This window comes from Rhopalosiphum padi, chromosome 3, assembly GCF_020882245.1.
Source record: "Rhopalosiphum padi isolate XX-2018 chromosome 3, ASM2088224v1, whole genome shotgun sequence".
NCBI lineage: Eukaryota > Metazoa > Arthropoda > Insecta > Hemiptera > Aphididae > Rhopalosiphum > Rhopalosiphum padi.
Window position 1 is genome coordinate 46,572,638 of NC_083599.1, and position 20,608 is coordinate 46,593,245.

Here is a 20,608-nt window from a genome sequence, read left to right on the forward strand (position 1 = left end):
ACATTATATATTAATAATATTATGATATTATATTCAGTGTTGGATAAGTATAAAAACTTTATTTAAATATTGAAAATCTTTTCTTGTTTATTGAAGATTTTCCTGTTGTGGTTAAACAAGAATATTAAGAATATTTAAAAAGTTTTTCATATTTAAACTTCATTATTGCAATGAGACAATGTTAATAATCTGAAATAAATATATATTGTATTATATCTGGTCTGTTTGATTCTTTAAAATATTTATTTAACTTTGTTGTATGAATTTATCAACTCTATGGAACCAAATATTTTATACAATACGCAGATACCTTTTGAAATGATTAAATTCATATTTTATTCACCTTGAAAGTTTTAATAATTTTTGTCTTTTGTTTACAGTGTTTGTATTGCTAAGACAAATGTTTAGAGTTCATAATATATTTAAAGTTTAAGTATGTACCTAAATACTGTTTTCAAATATTTGCTTTTTTTTTCGTTCATAATTTGCATAAAAAAAGGTTGCGTTAAAAGACTGAAATGTATGACTAAAATGTTTATACAAACTCAATACCATATATAATTAGATTTCGTCGTTACGTATATACCTACTATCTACATATACACTTATTTTTAAATTAATAAACTAAAATGTTATTTTTTAACCTTTATTCATGCGTGACGTATTTTTCAATAGACTTAAAATCGTTTCAAATACTATACAAACATAATATACGACAAAATAATGTTCCGATTTATGCCATAAATATATATGGCTTATACGTCATATTTTAATTTCATCATTGAACTTTGGTAGATACTTTATTTTCTATACGTAGTTTGTGATTGTGAGTCATCTATATTTTATTTATTCTATATTTAATTCCCGTCTACGCGCAATGTCAGCGATTTCGAAAGGGAAGTACCTTACTATATTATTATGTAGGTACCTATACTTTGTCGGGGGGGAAAAAAAGGTCATATTATGGAAATCAATAAGGCCGGAACTATACATAATATGAAATGGAAAATATTATAATATACACGTGTAGTGGAAATATTGTGGAATATTGTTTTCCATTTCAGTATAATACCTATACTATCCTTGGACAGTATAAAATAAACTGTCAATGTTCATGTAGATTATTATAAAATAGCAGGTAATAATAATATTATATCGTTAGTATATTTTTTTCTTCTCTGAAATTTAGAGACGTGTATCACGCATGAGATAACTCAAAACTATACAAAATATTTGTATGTACAATATAACACTGTGGTCTTTAAAAAAGCATAATAACATGATAATATATAATATTAAAAACGCACTGTAAATCAAAGAATTAACGGTAAGTTTTTTCGTACTACACTTTTATTATTAATTATCAGTTTTATAAAACAGAATAATAATGAAAAAAATTAAAATATAAAATCAAAACACAACCTCCATAATTTATATTTATTTTATTTTCAACATCACGATTTCAGTGTTTTTAGCACATCTATGTGCTAAGCTACGTTTCTGCAACGGAAATCAATCGATTTGGAGAATATGTCGTTTATACGATGATATATATTTTAGGTGTTCAGGAGCGCATTTGATAAATAAAAGCTGTATGTTCAATGGTTCAAATAATATATACGCACGTAAAAATATTAAATAAGACAAAGGACATCCGACCAATCGCAAAAAAATAATAAAAATAAACATTTAAATTAACTTTCAAAAGAGCTTAGTGAATTCGTTAAGCGTATAATAATATAATAATGTCTATTGTTATCTCGGTATACATTCAAGAAGTTTTAATAGCACTCGCGGAGTTGGTTATTCGTTAAATAAAGAAAAGAGTTGTGGTTTATTTCCCTGTGGACTATTCACTGGTACCTAATGCTAATGCTGAAGAAGGTACTGTTTGTGTTATTTGAAAGCGATAACAAACTCGTATAATCTAGGTCCATGCTATTAAATTCTACGTACCAAATATTTCGTTCATGTGATGATTTTTTTTAAAAATAATCTACTATTAATTTAATTTGTGCGAAATTGTGTAGAAACAAATAATAGACACATTGCGAGTATAAATTATTATCTTCGCCACTTTTTGTCTTCATATACATAAATATTAAGAAATACAATTTGAAATTTGAAATATTAATAAAAAAAAAATACATTTGTATTTAATAATAAATCGACTATAACTATTGATTTATATTAAATATAGATTTTAGTTATATGATAATATGATTTTATATTATTTATTTCGCTGAATAGCGTCCTTGAAACGGGACACAAATGACCCGAAAAATTTACTTCTTGTAAAATATATAGGTTTTTTGAGGATTAGGCGTTAGTTTTTGTCGATTCAGACGTAGTTGTAGAATGAATTTTTTTAGCCATAAATCTTAATTATATTGGCCATGTTTTATAGCTATTGCTAATAATATCATCTAAGTAGATTCTCTACTCTTATAAACTGCAGGTCCTGTCTGATGTTCGTCATTGCAACATCGTTATCCAGATTTTCTTAAATGTTTCTTTTTATTTGGTGTCTGTAAAGCTATTTTGATAAAAATATGATTATATTGATCATGAGTTAATTCTAGGTAATATATGGAAATGTAATATTGTAATAAATGTATTTTGTTTTTATTTTTATTTACTTCTTATTCTAAGATATTAAATTGTAACTAATTTACCCCACCACAAACATGCTGAAAGCGATAAATTAATAAAATAATATTTATGATGTAATCTTATTGTGGTTTATAGAAACTCTATTTTCTTAATAAAAAAATGTATGTATCCTTTTTTACGCCACATATCAGTTAAACTCAATCAATTTTCTTTAGTGTAGCTACTAATTATAATATCTTGTTTGAAAAAATTAATTTTATTTTATAAGAATTATGTAATTTGTATTTGTTAGTTATTTCCTCGTAAATACCAGTTAACTTATTTTTTTATTTATTTGAGTCATATGACGCAATTGATATGTTAGAGATTTATACATTTTTGTTTTTGAATTAAAAATGGTTTTAAACTCTCAATAATATTCCATTATGCATCTAAAATATGAAATAAATACTATCTTTAATCTTCTTTGATTTCAGGACTGTACTTCCGTTGGTTTTGTCTAATCAAACTGTAAAATACTTAAAAGTTTCCATCCTCTATATTTTTTGTTTGTCTTTACTATAACATAATTATATTACGTTTGATTGTATTATTCACGAGATGATATAAAAATGTACTTTAAAAATAATATTTAAAATTGATCATGTCAAATAGATAACATGTTTAAGATTTCTTTTCAAATAATTTATTCAAAATATAAAATACAAAGTTGTATTTAAAATAGTGAAGTAAATTAATTGAAAAAAAAAATAACTGACAATTTTTTCATACACTAATTCAAGAAATTATTACATTAAATTGATTTGTAAATTGTTCAAATAAATCATGTTTAAAGATGCATGTGTGGAAGAATAATCATTCCAGCATGAGAAAATAAATTATAATATTGTTTTAATTTAATAATTAATTGATAGGTGTATGATGTATAACAAAATGTTATTTTGTTCAATATTTATAAAATATAATATAGGTATTAAAATGTATTTAAAATGTAAAGTATGGCTACAAGTTGTTTAAAACATAGTCTAAAATGGTATTTTTGTATTTCAAATACATTGTACTTGAAAATGTCCCCATCTCGGGTTCTTGGTATAATACTAGTATAACGGTTATACAATATACACGAATACGCCAAGCATTGTGTATTAATATTTATAGGAGATAGGGTGAACGATAGAAGTGGGCATAGATTGGTTACTAATTGTTCTTTTCATAACTCATCCATATTTTTGTGGAGTAAATGAGAGGAATTTAAGATAAAAATTAATAAATGTCGAAAAAAAATAAGAAGTTGTGCAGTAAAACGGAAGGAATTATAATGAATAATATTGTACATAGTCGGTTGGCTGTTAAGTTAGTATAATGTTGAATAATATTTATATTTAATATTATATTACGTCTTGGTGGGCTCCACGATATTATAACTTAAAATTTTACAAATATTTTTGTTTGAACTGTTTATATTCCACAAAATATGTTCAATTGCATAGTTTCACGTGTATTGTTGTAAGTACGTGTCTGTGTGTGTGTGTATATAATTAAATTATAATATAAGAAGACGACTCGACGGCTTTTTAAACAATTACACTGACATTTTACAGATTTCTTAAGTCATTATTATTATTGTTGGTTGTTTCATGATTATGAATTTAGAATATTATATCGACAAACATATTGAAAAATATTTAAAGCACGCAGTTCAGCTATTTATGTTTCTATTGTGCGATTGCTAAAATAAAACACATCATATTATCAAAACGAAAGTTGATAATGTTTTTGAGAAATTGACGTTAGAATATAATAAATAAACATAAATCTATAAAGTATACATTTTAAAATTAAAGATACAATTAGACATAAGGTATACATTGTTTCCCTTTTTTCAACTATGTATTTCGTTGTCTTAAAAAACAGATTTGTCATTATTTCCATGATTGTGCTGTATATATTTCAATCGCCCGAAAATATTACATTATTTTACCCGAAACTATTTTTTTCTTGACGTTAGATAATATATAATTACGTGTATACCCCACTAAATTATTTTGATTATTGAATGGCAATACGTTTGGCTTATATACATTTTTCGCGAAGAACTGTTTTACGTCGATCATACAGTAGAATCGAGCGACGAGTTGCAAAATAAAGGAAACTAACTGAAGAAACTGTTGGCCTATGGATGACAGACGGTACGAGGAAGTAAATTTTGCATTTGAAAAAAATATTATTATATAGGTACAGTACTATAGCCGTATAGATATGTATATACTATATTGTAATAATGAAAATAAAATATGGTCTGTACGTGACCATTGTGGGATTTTTTTTCATATAAAAAACCTGAGTAGCGCACTATTTACAGCTGGCGAGCAATAAACGTGTTCAGATATCGTTTTTATTGTACCTACACGGTAAAACGGAGTAAACGATTTTGTATGCCATCGCCGCCATCCACACGCTGATCCACCGTTTCGACCAAGAGCGTCTAATAACTAGAAAACTAGTAATTCGTAAGTATTTCACGTGCAAAAATCATTTTATTCACCATCGGTTCTTCTTGATCGGTTAGAAGTTTATTTTTTAAATCTTTGATATGTTTCCGTACATTGTCCAGTGAGCGTTTTTTCGTGACAATTTAAATAGTATTATCACACTTCACCACGAATATAAGATAAAAATTATTGTAGGTTGAATAAAAAAAAAAAAATTTTTTTTTAACTTCAATGTTATTTTAAATAAAAAAAAATATTTATTGTCTGAATAACTTTATAATTGAAAGTGTTACTTAATTTTGAAAGAATAACATACTAAAAGTTAATATTTAAGGTTTTTATAATCTTAAAAAGATATTTTTTATAATTTAAAGGTTAGTTACCTAGTGGCTAGTTATGTATTATTTAAATTGTTTAAAATTTAGGAAATATGATAGTGCTAGATTTAATATAATATTGTTGACGTAGTTTAAAATTTAGAGAGCATTTCGTAGTACTATTGTTCTGGAAGTTGTCTTTTGTGATAATTTTATCTTGAATAAATAAATAAACAAAATATATCTATAGGTATAGTGAAAATAAATTGTTATTTTGACCTAAAACTATTATTTCTTATTTTTCACTCTTCTCCGAAGAGGTTTTTGGACTTAACCAGTGAACTAGTATTGTAAAATTGTAGAAGTGTTATTGATTATACTTTGCACCAAATAATAAACTTTTTATACAGAATTAATGTGTTTCAAAAATATTTTCCTTCGATAACTCTATTTGAAATTAGTTGGTCAATTCTTATACTTTCAAAATAAATAATTTTGTATATAAAAACTTCTTTAATACATCTACGGTGTATACAGTATACGTGAAATGTGTTCTTAAATATTATATAATATATATAAATAGTGGTCATGGAACTAGATAATAAATATTTAAAAATGATACAATTTTTGCATTATGTTTAGATTTAGAGTATAACGGGTAATATTTTACTATGATGAATATTTTTGATTTTATAATCAATTTTTTTTTTTAAATTACAGAAAACGGGTTTCAATATAACATGAATATATTATAATATTTATTTGTTGTTTTATTATATTATATACCTGAGAAAACGTTGCGTTAACTAAATATTGAATCTTAATTATATTTTGATCACATCATGTACTATTACTTTATTAGACTATTGTTTATATTTATCATTTATCATTTATTATATATACAATTGGATTGATTGGTATTAATTATCAACACATTAATAATTATTAAATATTAAAAAAAAAGTTTATATGATGTATTTAAGAGTAAACAACTTAATAGCAATAAGTACATGCCATGCATAATAGTGATAAATATAAAATAACATGGACGTTAAGACTACGATCGTACTTAAGATTTATAATCCCTCGATTAAAATTAAATTATTTTTATTTTTACCACAATACAATAATTTACATCAATCAGTAAATTGCAGTATTAGTATGAATAATAAAACCTATAAATTTAGAACACAACTTAAGTTTATTATCATTAGACATCATATAAATCACTATAATTCTAATATCACAAATCTCAAAGTGATATGTTTTTTTTTTGTCATATGATATAAATTTTATTAATTCTAATAATTGAAAAGAGGATAACATTAAATTATAAATACATATTTATTCTTTTATAATGCTGTTCTTAACTAAAACTTTATTTATAGAATAATGTAGGTAGTGCATTTCTTTTTTTGATTAGAGAAATGTGATAAAAATAACATAACTAACATTAGATTAATAACTAATAGAAATCTATATCAAAATAATTGATTTTGTTTTTAAAACGTAAATGTAAATTAAATTAAATTAAAATGTTTTAGTGAACCCGCCATCATAACGGACAATTATATACCAAATGAGAGAGTTTTTATTTAAACTTTATACGACCATTTTAATGTTAATTTTAGTCTTTAAATCGGGATTTTTACGCAGTTTTGATAAATGTACAATAGATTTGATTAACTTAATTATTAATAAACATGCACGTTAAACAAAAAAAAAAACAATTTAATATAGAATTAGATGCCAATGGCGTTTATTTACAATACTGTTTGAAAGGGTACGTCATTAAAAAAATAATTACATTGCAAATGGTTTGTAATTTATTTTGCGAGTTTCGTTTTGAGATGATGCTAGCCGTAGGAAACGTTTTGAACCCAATCTCAGCTATTTATCAGTATTGTATCGTCAAGCAAAGGATTTTAGATGTAAATGTTCATTACTATTTTTTTTTTTTTTACAATTTTCTCCAATTACTTTACAGTATTATGAAGCGATTCTAGGGAAATGAAAATGTCACTACAAGTTAAGGGTATGTCCAGTGTTCACTGTCCAATCACGCGGAAAATGATTATGATTTATTACAAGGTACCTATAATATAAGTGTTATATTATATCTGATAAAAATGATTTATTGGCTCTTCAGTTCTTAATGGAATAAAAACAAAATGCGAAGTGGTGATAAAACACACATGTTGACGGACTATTGAGAAGTTCTAAGCAATCCATTTTACGTAGAACGGCATCATGTTTTTGACATCAAAAACACTAAAACCGTTTTATGCGATAAATTGTTTTCCTCGACTTCTTAATATGATATAATACAATATGTAGGACGTAGGTAGAAGTCGTGGATGTTAAAGGAAAATATTTTAATTTTGTTTGAACGTTTTAATTATTCACCTTTTCAATGTTGAATGTTGTTATATTGTCAACTACTATAAAACGTCGTAAAAGTATAATCGCATAAAATTATAATTCCAATTATTGTTTGTATGCATGTCTTTTATTATTAAAATTGTGCTTCTAAACAGTAAACCATCAACAATAATTACTGGTATTGGCGTAATTTGGTCAACATTTTTGGTGTTGCAATTTTTTTTAAGTGACCATGGATATTTAAATATGTATATTAATACCTTTCCTCTCCCCTAATTTTAAGCTTGAAGGGGGATTCTATTTTTCTTTTACATTTAAAAAAAAAAGAAAAAAAAAAGATGTGCAAGTGGCTATTGCTCTGCTGTATAGTAGAGAACGAGAGTTGGTCTCTATAATTGATGTGTTAAATTTGAATGCAATGACAGTGACAGGTATAATTGTATACGAAAAACGATTCTGAACGGAGATGATTTGTCAGTCTAGGATAATTAGCAGGATATATTATATTATAACCTATATTTAAATTGCAATATATCGTAATTTTACGTGATTTCGTAAAAAATTAAATTTCATACGCTCATAAAATTATTTCTATATTGACGCTGGCATTTTTTTTAGTTATTTGTAGAAAAACTTATGGAGAACCTTGTATTCGGATTTTTAACTTTTAACATATTTCGTAAACATTTGAACTTTAAATACTTATCAACAAAAATTATGACTAACGATTTTTGATTTTTTTTTACTACACTTAGTTGTGCTTATACAACTTATAATAAACTTTGTATTAAATTTTAAAGATTTTTTGGATAGCAAATTTTTGTTTACAGTTATTTAAAAAAATAAGACTTAGAAAAATCGAAAATTTCAATTGTCTTTAAATAGCTTTAAAAAGTCAAGATATTTTGAATATTTAATCATAAATAGATAACGCTAATATAAACATTTTGTGAAAATTTCATGTATTTACAATGATTCGATTTTGAGTTACAGTAAAATAAAAAAATATATTTTATCGAAAACTGCTTATGCGTAAAAAATTCCGTTTTTCCGTTATTTTTTTAGGGTTTTTCCTGACGCTTTTGAAAACTACAAGAAATTTTTTACTTTCGACCTCTCAAAGTACCAATAAGATTCAATTTCCTTTTCAAAGAGGTGCTGAAGTCACTGCAAAGCACTATTACTTCTCCAAAACGTGATGACAGACAAAAAAATAAAAAAAAACACATATTGTAAAATCAATACATTCATCATTTCCTTTAGAATCTAAAAGAGGAAAAATGTTCATAATATATATATTATGTAGGTAACAAATAATGATTTATAATATAAGATTTATCATGCGTTATCCACATGAAACTAAAAACACTATATAACTATATAACACTGCAAGTACGATTTCTCGATTACCTATAGGCTATAACAAATTATTTAATTCAGTATTTCAGTGGTAGGTACGACCGTTCATATGCTACCGTGCGCCACATGAACGATAGGGGAGGGAAAATTTTGGTATTGCAAAACGACACTATTGCAACACCTGAAATTTGTTTGGTGTTGCAAATGTAACACTTGCCACACTCCAATTACGCCACTGGGTATACATATAATTATCGTGATTATATTTTGACCAACGAATGAATATCTATTAGGTAAGGGGATATGAAATAGACTGAGTAAAATTCAAATCAACTATATGGAATTAATATTATATAATATATATATTATGTAGCTATGTTGATTTTCAGTCATCGAGCAGTGTTAATTTGCGTGTAAATAAATTAAAAATAAAATATAAATCATACAATAAATATGTTTTACAGAAGGTCTATTTTCAGACAAGATACTACAACTGTTTTTATTTTGGGATAGAAAGTTTAAAAACACCAGAAGACATAATACCTGTTAATGTGAGTCTTTATCATTCAGGTGTATTAAATTGATTGTTATTTGTTACGCAGTGTAGTTTATAGGCTGTTGTATTAATGTATTGCTGTACTTACGGTGTGCCGTCCAAGGGAAGTCGAGACAGTTAATTAGTTTTGAAATATTAGAGAGATCAGAGAATAACAAATAGGGACTTTATGAGAAAAAAAAGATTTTTATCGCGGTACATTGCATCGACGACGGTCTTGGTAAATGGTTTCCAAAGGACGAGGAAGTTTCCATATCATTGTTATTTTTCTTTGATAGTAAATGATAAAAACCGTTATACAGAAGAGCGGTGAATAACGAGTAGAAAACAATAATGTTCGTATAAACATAACGTTAAACAACTATAAGTATGTTGACAAGTAGAAATGTCTGCAAGTGACACACGAGTAAAATTATGAAAACTCTTAAAATGTGGTTATAATACATAGTAACTAAAAAATGTACGCTATGGACTGGTCACGAGTTTAATTGATAACATTTGTATGTTTTTTCCTCCAAGAAATATAACTATATTTTTTTTAAATTAGTTGATTGATTATGTAGCTGAAGTAAAAACCAACAAATTCAAATTAACACTTGCGTATTTAATTTAAAATGATAATAATTATAAATTATAATATATTACCTAAATCATATTTTCAAAATATTTCAAAGTTATAACATTAGATGCATTATTAAATAGGTAATAACTGAAATGTTATGTTGTACTTAAAAGTTAATGGCTTTGATTTTTAAACGGTAATTATTATTCTAAAATAAATTGTAAAAAATATCTACTAATACTTATAAAAATATACAAAAAGAACTGTTATTTTTACATATATTTATAAGCAAAAAAACTAAGTATTAGGTATCAGGTAATTTGTATCTATTTGTATATTATGTATTACCCCAATGCCCAATGCGTTTTATTTGTGGTAAAAATGAGGATTAAATTATTATATCCAAAACATATAATGCATTATGTATTACAATTGCTTAAAATTAAGATTAAAAATAAATTAGGTAAACAAATAATTAATGTGAATAAATAAGAACCATTATTATTTAAGCTCAAACTCAGACAACTATTATAAAATCTAAGTTTTAAGTATATTAAATTATATTGGGACGGACATTTTCTTATTTAGAAATACTATTAAAATTTATCGAAGTGCTATTCATGTAAACACTTCTCGTTATTAAAGTAAGTACAAGGATCCGTCAAAAATAGCTTAATGTTAATTACGAAAATACCATTTCAAAGTAAAATTATATTTGCAATGATTTTTCGCTTTGCTGCTATTGTATATTTGAAAGAGGTGTAGTGCTTTTATTTCTACGAGTCAAGTTTACCTATTTTTACCGAAGCAAAAGGCCTACCTTTTATTGATATTCTTTTATTGTACTATTTCACCACACGCAATACGCGTCTTTATCATCAGTAACGCGATAAATGAGAGGAAAAGTGAATAGCATTATTTATATACATATATCATAGTATTTAATATAATATGGTCACGTATACCTACATAAATTTATAATATTATAAGCATACGAGTTTTCGCGCTGAATTAACTCAAAGGACACCGGAAGTACAATGTTGAAATATATAATAAATTGTGAAATTGTGTCTAGCTATAATGTTGCTAATGGTCCAGATTATGTTAATTATAAAACAAATTTAAACGTAGTATCTACCTACTCAATAGTACCTAAAATATAGTTTTGTTAATATGTTGTGAAAATATAGAGTTTAATTAGGTAGAAATTTAAATCGCATTGATAGGATTTGTAAATTTATTCAAAATTAATTTATACAATATACAACGTAAGGTTTTTATAATCGTTTAATCCAAAATCCTGTAAAATAATTGACTGTTGAAATCTTGCTATTTTGTTAAAGCATTTGACGTAATATGTTGATAAATTACACATTAAAAATGTACACAAATATAAACTGCCGAAGTTATGATTTGACTGGATTGATACTGTTAGAATCTATTATTAACGAATATAATTCGCACGTAATTATCATAATAATCAGTGAACCGTCATTTATTGAAATGGTTTCTGAATGTCGATAAAGTGTTAAATATTAACGCAAAATTAATTGTGTTTCTTTTATTATATTTTATGATAATACATTGTCATTTTAAAATAATTTAATTTATGTGTAAAACTTGTCATTTGGAGGAGATTTCCCCCAGAGAACGACCCTGCATCAATGTCACGTCATATTACGCTCGCAACAAATTGCGTAAGTCATTTCATGATGGGCTTAAATTTCAATTTAACTTGCATTCAACCGAATATATATATATTTTGACACGTTGTCAATGAAAAAGTAAAATAACAAAAACCGAAGTTTATCTACCTGTGATTAAAACGGGCATAACATGCCTCCATAAATAGTATACCATTTCTCCTTACCACCAAAAGATATGGTGGCCGACAACCGTTTTATCATAAATAAATTGTATATACATGTACCAAACAAATTAATATTTAAATTGTGGAATTTATGAAATAATAATATTATGCAACTTAGCTTAACATTATGATTAAAAAAAAGTTGTTTGGCTTTTTTTTATTAATACGTATAATATAGGAATAATATATTAAGTTGATTAATAATAAATTGTGTTGATATAAGATGTTACCAAATAGATATTTTACGAATAATTAACATTTTTCAATTGTATTTTATTAGAATTTCGAGATGGTGTCATCTTTTTAGTTACGATATTAGTATACATATTCAATAATATAGTTTTTTATTTTATCTATGTAGTCGTTACAGAGTTTTAAAAAATAATAATAATAATACAGTAAATTCTCGTAACAACGAATACCAATACAACTAAAAATCCCGTTATAACGAAAGTCTTAGAAGTCCCCTGCCGAAAAGCAGAGCTTATAAAGAGCTTATTCGAATTTTTTTTACAACGAAATTTCCGTTATAACGAAAAAAAATTCTGTCCCCTGGAGTTCGTTGTAACAGGAATTTACTGTAATAATAATAATTATAACAATAATAATAAATGTATTTTGGTGAAAATAGATATCAGCCGTTACAGAATTTAGTGAAAAAAGAAAAGGTTACTTTTGGTATAAAAATGTATCTTCTATTTAAAACGATCATAATTTATTTATTCACTATCAGTATGATTTTGAAATGTACTATATAGTATACATACAAATATACAATTAAGCAGAAATGTAAAAAACAATAGCACAGGGCTGTGTATCATAATACTTATTACTATTATATTGGTTTTAATATTTTAATTCAGAATGCATGTTTAACACTTCGTCAGTTCGTCATTTACTTTTGTGCACCACTCTGATACAAAACGAGACGACGAAAATTTCATCTATTATAAAAATAATCGTGACATAAACATTTGTCTGATTAAAATTCCGTACTATTCTTTGTATAATAATCGTTCAAAGAAATCAAATGATGACGAATAGAATAATCATGAGAACGAATCTTACTGAACATTTTACTTTTAAGTCAAGTGAAAAATGTAAAGAAAACATACTATTATTCACAACAGTATAAACTTAAAAATAATAAAAATAATAAACTGCACCATCTACTGTGTCGTTAGAAATAATAATAATATTCTGTAGTACCCGTGATACCGATTGTTAAAAGAAGACGCCCGGAAGACGCTTCAAATGCCGTTTACTCGGAATACATAATATTCTCCGTTAACAAAAAAACTTACTGTTTTGATTTGAATTAAACAAAGTATTTGTTTTTACATGGCACTCGTTTATTTTGTATTGATGTGATTTGAATCGAACAAAATAATATAATATTATTTGGTTGAAAATATAACATATCTGAATATTTGTAGGTAAAAAAGTTTTTTTTTTTTTAATACGTAGCTATATAATATATTATTGTAATATTGGCACAGTTAATACGAGTTCGTAGTCAATATTAATAGTCCGAGTAATATAAAATAAAAATTAGAAATATTATAATGATATAATGTTACAATGAAGGTATTCTTACTTTTTTCAAATCTTTGCCCGAGTCACTCCGGTCGTCTGCCAAGTATTTACGCTTGTTTGTAATGGGCTCTTCGTCGGTCTGGAACAAAAAAAAAAAAACAAAAAAAAAATGTTGATAAAATGAGACAGTAAAAAGAGACTCAAAGAAATATATATTATTTTTTTCTGAAAGTCAGAGGTCCTTCCTGCGTGTACGCACACGCTATAGATGTAAAAATGCCCATTGAAATATAGGCACTCGACAAAACTCTGGTGTCTGACACTTGAACACTGTGACTTTGACTCAAAATTATATTACTAGGTATTATTACTTTATTCTTATTTTCTTCATTTTCATTATTATACGTGCCAACAAACCTCAATGCTCTCGTCATTCCTTCCATTTACACATTAAATATTCAATTATAATCCGTTTTCTATACAAAGACAATGTAAGAAAGGTAAAGAATTTTTATTTAGTTTTTGAAATTAGATTTTTTCATTTAAAATATAATTATGTTTTTTTTTTTTTATTTTTAAATGTACGTTTTTAAATTATAAGTTCAATATTAATTTCGTATTAATCTAGATTTTTTCTAAGTTTATATTAATATATACTTAAGTATGATACGATAAGACAATTAAATCGCGAAAAACTATAATTAATTAATTATTTAGGAAGATAGAAGATAATAAAGCGCCAATTGATTTTAATACTAATAAAGTGATGATTTTAAGAAAAATAAGGGTCTCCGCACCAAAATATTTAAATTTTTATTTTTATTTTTTTAATCCCGAGAGAAAAGAGGAATGTATTGGTTTTTACAACAATGTTTTTTTTTTAAGTTCATGTTTCAGAAAAAAAAAATTGGTTCAATATAAAAATTGAAAATGTTTCTTGGTAACAAATTTAATTTAGGAAGTTAAAGGTAGGAAAATACCCAGAACTTTTCTTAATAATCTGAAAAACAGCAGAAAACAGAAATATATTTTACGCAATCCAATTTTGATAAAATTGTTTTTGATTTTTTGTTAAAATTCCGAAAGAAAAAACTATTGCAACTTGAAACTTTTACTAGACAAATATTATATTGGAATTTTTTGGGAACAGTGATATTTTCAAATCAATAAAATAAAAATAAAAAATTACAATAACAACAACAAAATATAATTTAATAAATGTAACTTAAACTACCTATCTTAAAAAGCAGATACTTAAACTCTCTACTTAAGAATAATTATTCCTCTAATCTTTTTCACGAAGAATAAATTTTTCGTATATTATAATGATTCTAATTTTAACATATTTATTACATCAATTCACACGACCACAATACACCTATCATAGTATACTCGTAGATAGCAAATCGAGTTTTCTGGTTTTTTGTCTATATTTCACATTTGTATTATTGGTTTCTTAAATCAAATGTTTTCAATATTAAAAAAAGAAAATGTAGGTGAAAATGAAGCATCTTCGTAAATTAAATAATATTCTTTGCTCAAATAATTCGTATATATTTAAGAAAGTTGATTTATTTTAATATCACATCAAAAATTATTAATTCTCGTTTAGTAGATAAAAAAAAAAACTTTTTCGTAAGTTTACCAAAAGAGGAAAATTATGTTTTTTCCATTATTATACGCCATAAACAATATTTAGAAGAAAGAAAAGTCAACTTTTTGTGTGTCATAATAATTTCTTTAGAAATTATAAACTGTATATTCGCCATTTGGCATTTCAGTGAAGTTCCAGACATAAATGCTTTTATGCTGGTTAAAAACTTTACTGGCGAAATGTTGGCTGTATACAATTATTTCTATAAAAACTTGTATTTTAAGACAAACATTTGTGAACAATATCGATAGCCTTAAAATGTAGATGTTATTTGGAAATCTGTAAGTTGCCCTTTCATTATTCAAATCCGTTAATCTTGATCTCAAGTTTAGTTTACTAATTACTCCAGTTTTTTTGAAAAGTTTTTTATGCAATGAAATAAATAAATTAACCAAAGATAATGGCTGTAGTAAAATATTTCAAAATAAAAATGTTCTGTAAAAATATAGGTATCGTGTGTAATGCAGTCGTTAAAAAAATTAAGGAAACATTAACGAAAATGGTAAAAAAAAAAGTAGGTAGATACGTACAAACAAAAAGCTTATAACACATAATGTAACTTTAATAAAAACAGACAATATACATGCAAGGTAAAAGTTTTAAATTGGATTTTATATTCGCATGAATAAATAAAATACCAAAAAAATGAGACTGTTTGAATTGTGTAATTATTATACTCTTTGTCTACACTAGTTTCGAATAATGTAAACGATGAACAATTTTTTGGTTGTACCTATTGTATATTTTATTTGAAACACGGAACTTAGGTGTTCTTATTGAAATTCGTGCCAAACTAAAGAAACGACGGTATTTTAAATAAATTGGAAATATATCCGATGTAGCTCATTGCCTCCATTTAAACTTAATGAAACACAACTGTACAAGAGCAACGTATTATAATATCGGTAAACGAATTTTATTTTGTTGTAAGTATTATTACATGAAATACGATTGTATGTATTGATAACTATAATAATATAACACAACATGTTTATACTAAAACCAATATATTTTATATTTATAATATAATCGTCATTGTGCTCTTTTGTTCAAATTTGTAATTTTGTTCGATTCTCGTAAAATCACAAAAACTTTAAAACATTATATTATATATAGGTTTTAGGTACTATCAATATCAGTAATGTTATTGTAGTACGTGCGGTTACCGTGATGCAATTGTTCGACTGTTTAAATATTATGTCGCTCAACGATTCGCGTGTAAATTAAATTTTTTTTCATTGTATCTGCAGTTGCACAAAACCGATTTGTGCCACAAATGAAAATAATAACATTAGTTGCAACGCCTGCAGTATTATTTTATATCGTATAATATAAGTTTACAAAAAGTGTAAAATAAGGTCAAACCTATAAAATATATTATTATATATACTACATAGATACATAGATATATAATATACAAAGTAATTAATCGAGTATGCTCACTTTTATTATTTCATTTAAAAACGAATTTATTCAAATGTTGATATATTATGGAATATAATTAAACTTAAGAGCATATTATTTTAAAATTCTGATTTTCAAACGAGAACCCAGCTTTTTACCTTAAATTATTTAGTGTATAATTTTTTTTAAAAAAATTTGATGTTCCGAATTCAAAATTCAAATGAGTGATTTTTTCAATAACCAAAATGCTTATATCGAGTATAAAAGATCTTAAAAATAGTTTTACAAAAATATAAAATAGATGTAATATTTGATCTAGTATTTATTGTACTTGTACCATTTTTATAAATTACTATGCCTCCTGGCTCCTATTACTATATATTCCAATATACCATTATCATCATGTCTATCGTCGTATTATCTTTAGTACACAAAGTTAAATAATTAAAAATTTTGATTACAATTTTGATTTTGATACATTGAAATTTGTAGGAAAATTATCCGCTAAATAATATTTTGTTTAAAAAAAGGGTTGTCATTTGAATAACATAAGTTTCATAGGAAACTTTTTAAGTGGTAGAAAAAATGTCGTGGATTTAAAATACGATTTATAAGTGTGTTTAAAAATTCTAAAAATCAGATTTTGAATAATTGCATTTTAAGCTTACTTGGTGAATCGTTTTCTATACGCAAGTAAGTTTGCTGGAAAAAATGTTCGTTCGCAACGTTGTCATTATTTTTTTTTTTTATCGCACATTATTGTCAAAGTCGAGCAATAGCGCTGGTTTGCTCTTTCGCTGTCGGTCGTATAATATTATATTACCTATCTATATATTATAGGTAGTTGGTGCATCTCGCAAAATGAGTTTTAATGACCGAGTGGCGTACATAAAACCTAGGTTAATTAATACGGATTTTATTAGAATTCGTGTACAAGTATCATTAGGCCGGATATGTGGTCATAATGGGGTAGGTTCATTTTGGGCGGTTACGATAGGAGGCCGCCGTTAAGACTCCACAAACAACTTTGCAGATACTTCACCATAATAATGAATATCCAGTTCGGGGGACACCGTGCGTATTAATAAAATTATAATACAATATTAAAGTAATAAAGTGGCATTGTGTCATTCGTCAGTAATAGTTATCATACAATTTATAGGCTTATAATAATTAGGACTGAGATTTTAATGACCTAAAAATGCGCAAAAAACACCATAAAAATATACATAATTTTTTTAAACTTGTTGACAAAATGTGTTTAAAAATGTATTTCTTACAATGAAAACGTTTTGTAAAATAATGTTTTTTTCTTCAGTAGAAAGTTTAAAATATTATAATGACACTCAAATGGAAGAATTGTTATCACCTTTTTAATTATTTGTTGATATGAAAACGATGGTGAGTGACGTAGTGCATATTATTTACTGTACACGTTCAACACTATCCGAACATCTTACCTCTAACAATATACAAGTTTTTATTATTACAACAATTGGTACAAAAATATAAGTTTACTAGAAAAAAATTTGAAAAATATTCTTTAAGGCATAAACAAAGGTCTTTAAAAGTTTAATAATATTTAACTATAAAATATTCGAAATAAAAAATTCTTTAGAATTATAAATAACACGTAAAATAAATTTTCGACTTATCTATACTTATCTATACTGGCTTAATATATCAGAAAAAAGACATTGCATCAAATACCAGTCCCGATTTTGGAGTTGTTATAATCGGGATGGTTTATTTTAATTTACCTACGTTGATATACAGAAAAACTACACGTCTTGTTCCCAACTATAAAATATTTATAGACGATATTAATTACTAACATTTTAAAATCATTATAGGCATCATAGATTATTTTTCTTATCCTATTATCATTGATCTATTATATTTAGTATACTGAGTTAAACTTAAAAACTACCGATTAGAATTTCAATATGAATACATTAATATTTCAAAATTTACTTAGAAATGTATAGGAAAAAAGAAACTGATATCACCACAGTACATTCTTCAGCAGTGTAAAAAAAGTTAAGTGTATTAAAATATAGTTGAAAATTCTATAAATTTAAGCTTGAATAAATGCATTTTCAAAGGAAAAATGGAAGTAAATGGTAATATCTTTGCGATATTATCATAAATTGGCTGTTTAAATTTAATTTCACGAAACCGGGACTGCGTATGATAATTTTTTGCAAAAACTATTTTTGTCCAGCACCGTGTTTAGCATAATATTATTTGAATAATAATTCTCAAGACCACCGATTTTACTTAACATAATATTTTGCATAAAAGTACACATTTATTTTTGTTGATTATCGTTTTTGTATTCTCAAGAAAATCAAACATTTCAACGCAGTTCGCAAAGAAGACGAAAAATATATTAAAATGTACACAAGCCGGATGGAACATGATACCTATACATAGAATATCGTAGGTTTATTGGTTTTACGCGCGTACCTCTATACACCTATATATAATAACTTATTGCTATATATATTGAAAATTATTAAACGCAACGCAACATCCGATATCGATATAATAGTGCCGATAGAGTTTGATGTAAGAAATAAATATAAAAATAAATAAATATTTCGATAGCTCTCATCTCTGAATCTCTCCCGATCGATATTATTCGTGATATTATTATTATTGTTATTACTATACATTATTATACGTGAGAAATGTCTATGTATTATATATAGTACGTATCGGGACTATTAGTCCTGTGTCGGAGACAATAACCAAACATCTATAGTTCCGGAACAGTATACGGAAACTTTTGAAGTTCCATCAATTCGATTTTGCCGGTACGTATACGCCGCAAATCCGCTTCGGGCGTGTACCTTAGTGTTCGAACAGACTTGCCGTTTGTGTAATGTTATTATTATTACTATTATTACTGTTGTCGTTATATGAAGATTCAATTGACCGGAAATATTTTATGAAAATTATACCTATACAGGACCCCCGTACATAAATGTTTATTTGGATCGTCGATCGCAATAGATTATTTTCGATATTCTGTAGGTGATATTATTATTTAAATTCGTTATTTTACAAGTTTACGACGAAAATACGAAATTCGTACGTGAATATATTCGTACTAAAGTACACAATGTTATAATTTTTTTGCACATGGCTAATATTTACATGCGATTATAGTACAATAAGGTTATTAAAACTATTAAAAACATGTTTGTACAATGTATACATATTATGAAGTATGTAAGTACCTACATAAAATGTTAAACAAAATCATTACGAATCGATTATTCGAGATTGACAATATTAATGATATTCGTGACATATTTAGTTATAGTTTTAAAAAAGTTCAGAATTGATTTTGACATTTTTTTTTTAATGAATTGAGTATAGGTTTATACTATACAGACACACAATAAAGACACGCATTAAGGTAACACTTTTCATCGAGAGTACATTGTGACATTCGATGAATGGGTGCAGAGTCAAACGCATCCATGATTCATGTAGCTAATCTAGTAATATAGTAATATATAGTATAATAACATTATCTATATTATTGATACCTAAATATTAATATGTTGAACTGTTTTTAACACGAACTCGTTCAGTTACCCACTTGTAATACTAATACTAATACTTAATATCTAGGACCTAGGTAGATACCGATACTGGATTTCGATAAAATTGTACTGGACTGGAATATTAAAACAATTTTTATCGGATTTAACAGTTCAAGCGAATGAAATAAAAATAAATATGTAGGCAATTGTTGTGAAATCGTGTATAACATTTAAATAAAACCATAAGATATAGTTAATATTTTACAAAACTATAGACTTGTTAAAATCGTCGTTCTTTACTGTAAT

At 25.8% G+C, this 20,608-nt stretch overlaps 1 protein-coding gene across 2 annotated transcripts in view; it reads right to left on the minus strand.

The window, feature by feature from the left end:
- Nucleotides 1-20,608, minus strand: part of LOC132926601 (pseudouridylate synthase RPUSD2-like) — a 422,441-nt gene that overhangs the window by 20,161 nt on the left and 381,672 nt on the right. For both annotated transcript variants that reach the window (XM_060990971.1, XM_060990972.1), the window contains one exon: nt 13,749-13,826. In XM_060990971.1, coding sequence (XP_060846954.1) covers nt 13,749-13,826 — 78 coding nt within the window. The remainder of the gene's footprint in view (nt 1-13,748; nt 13,827-20,608) is intronic.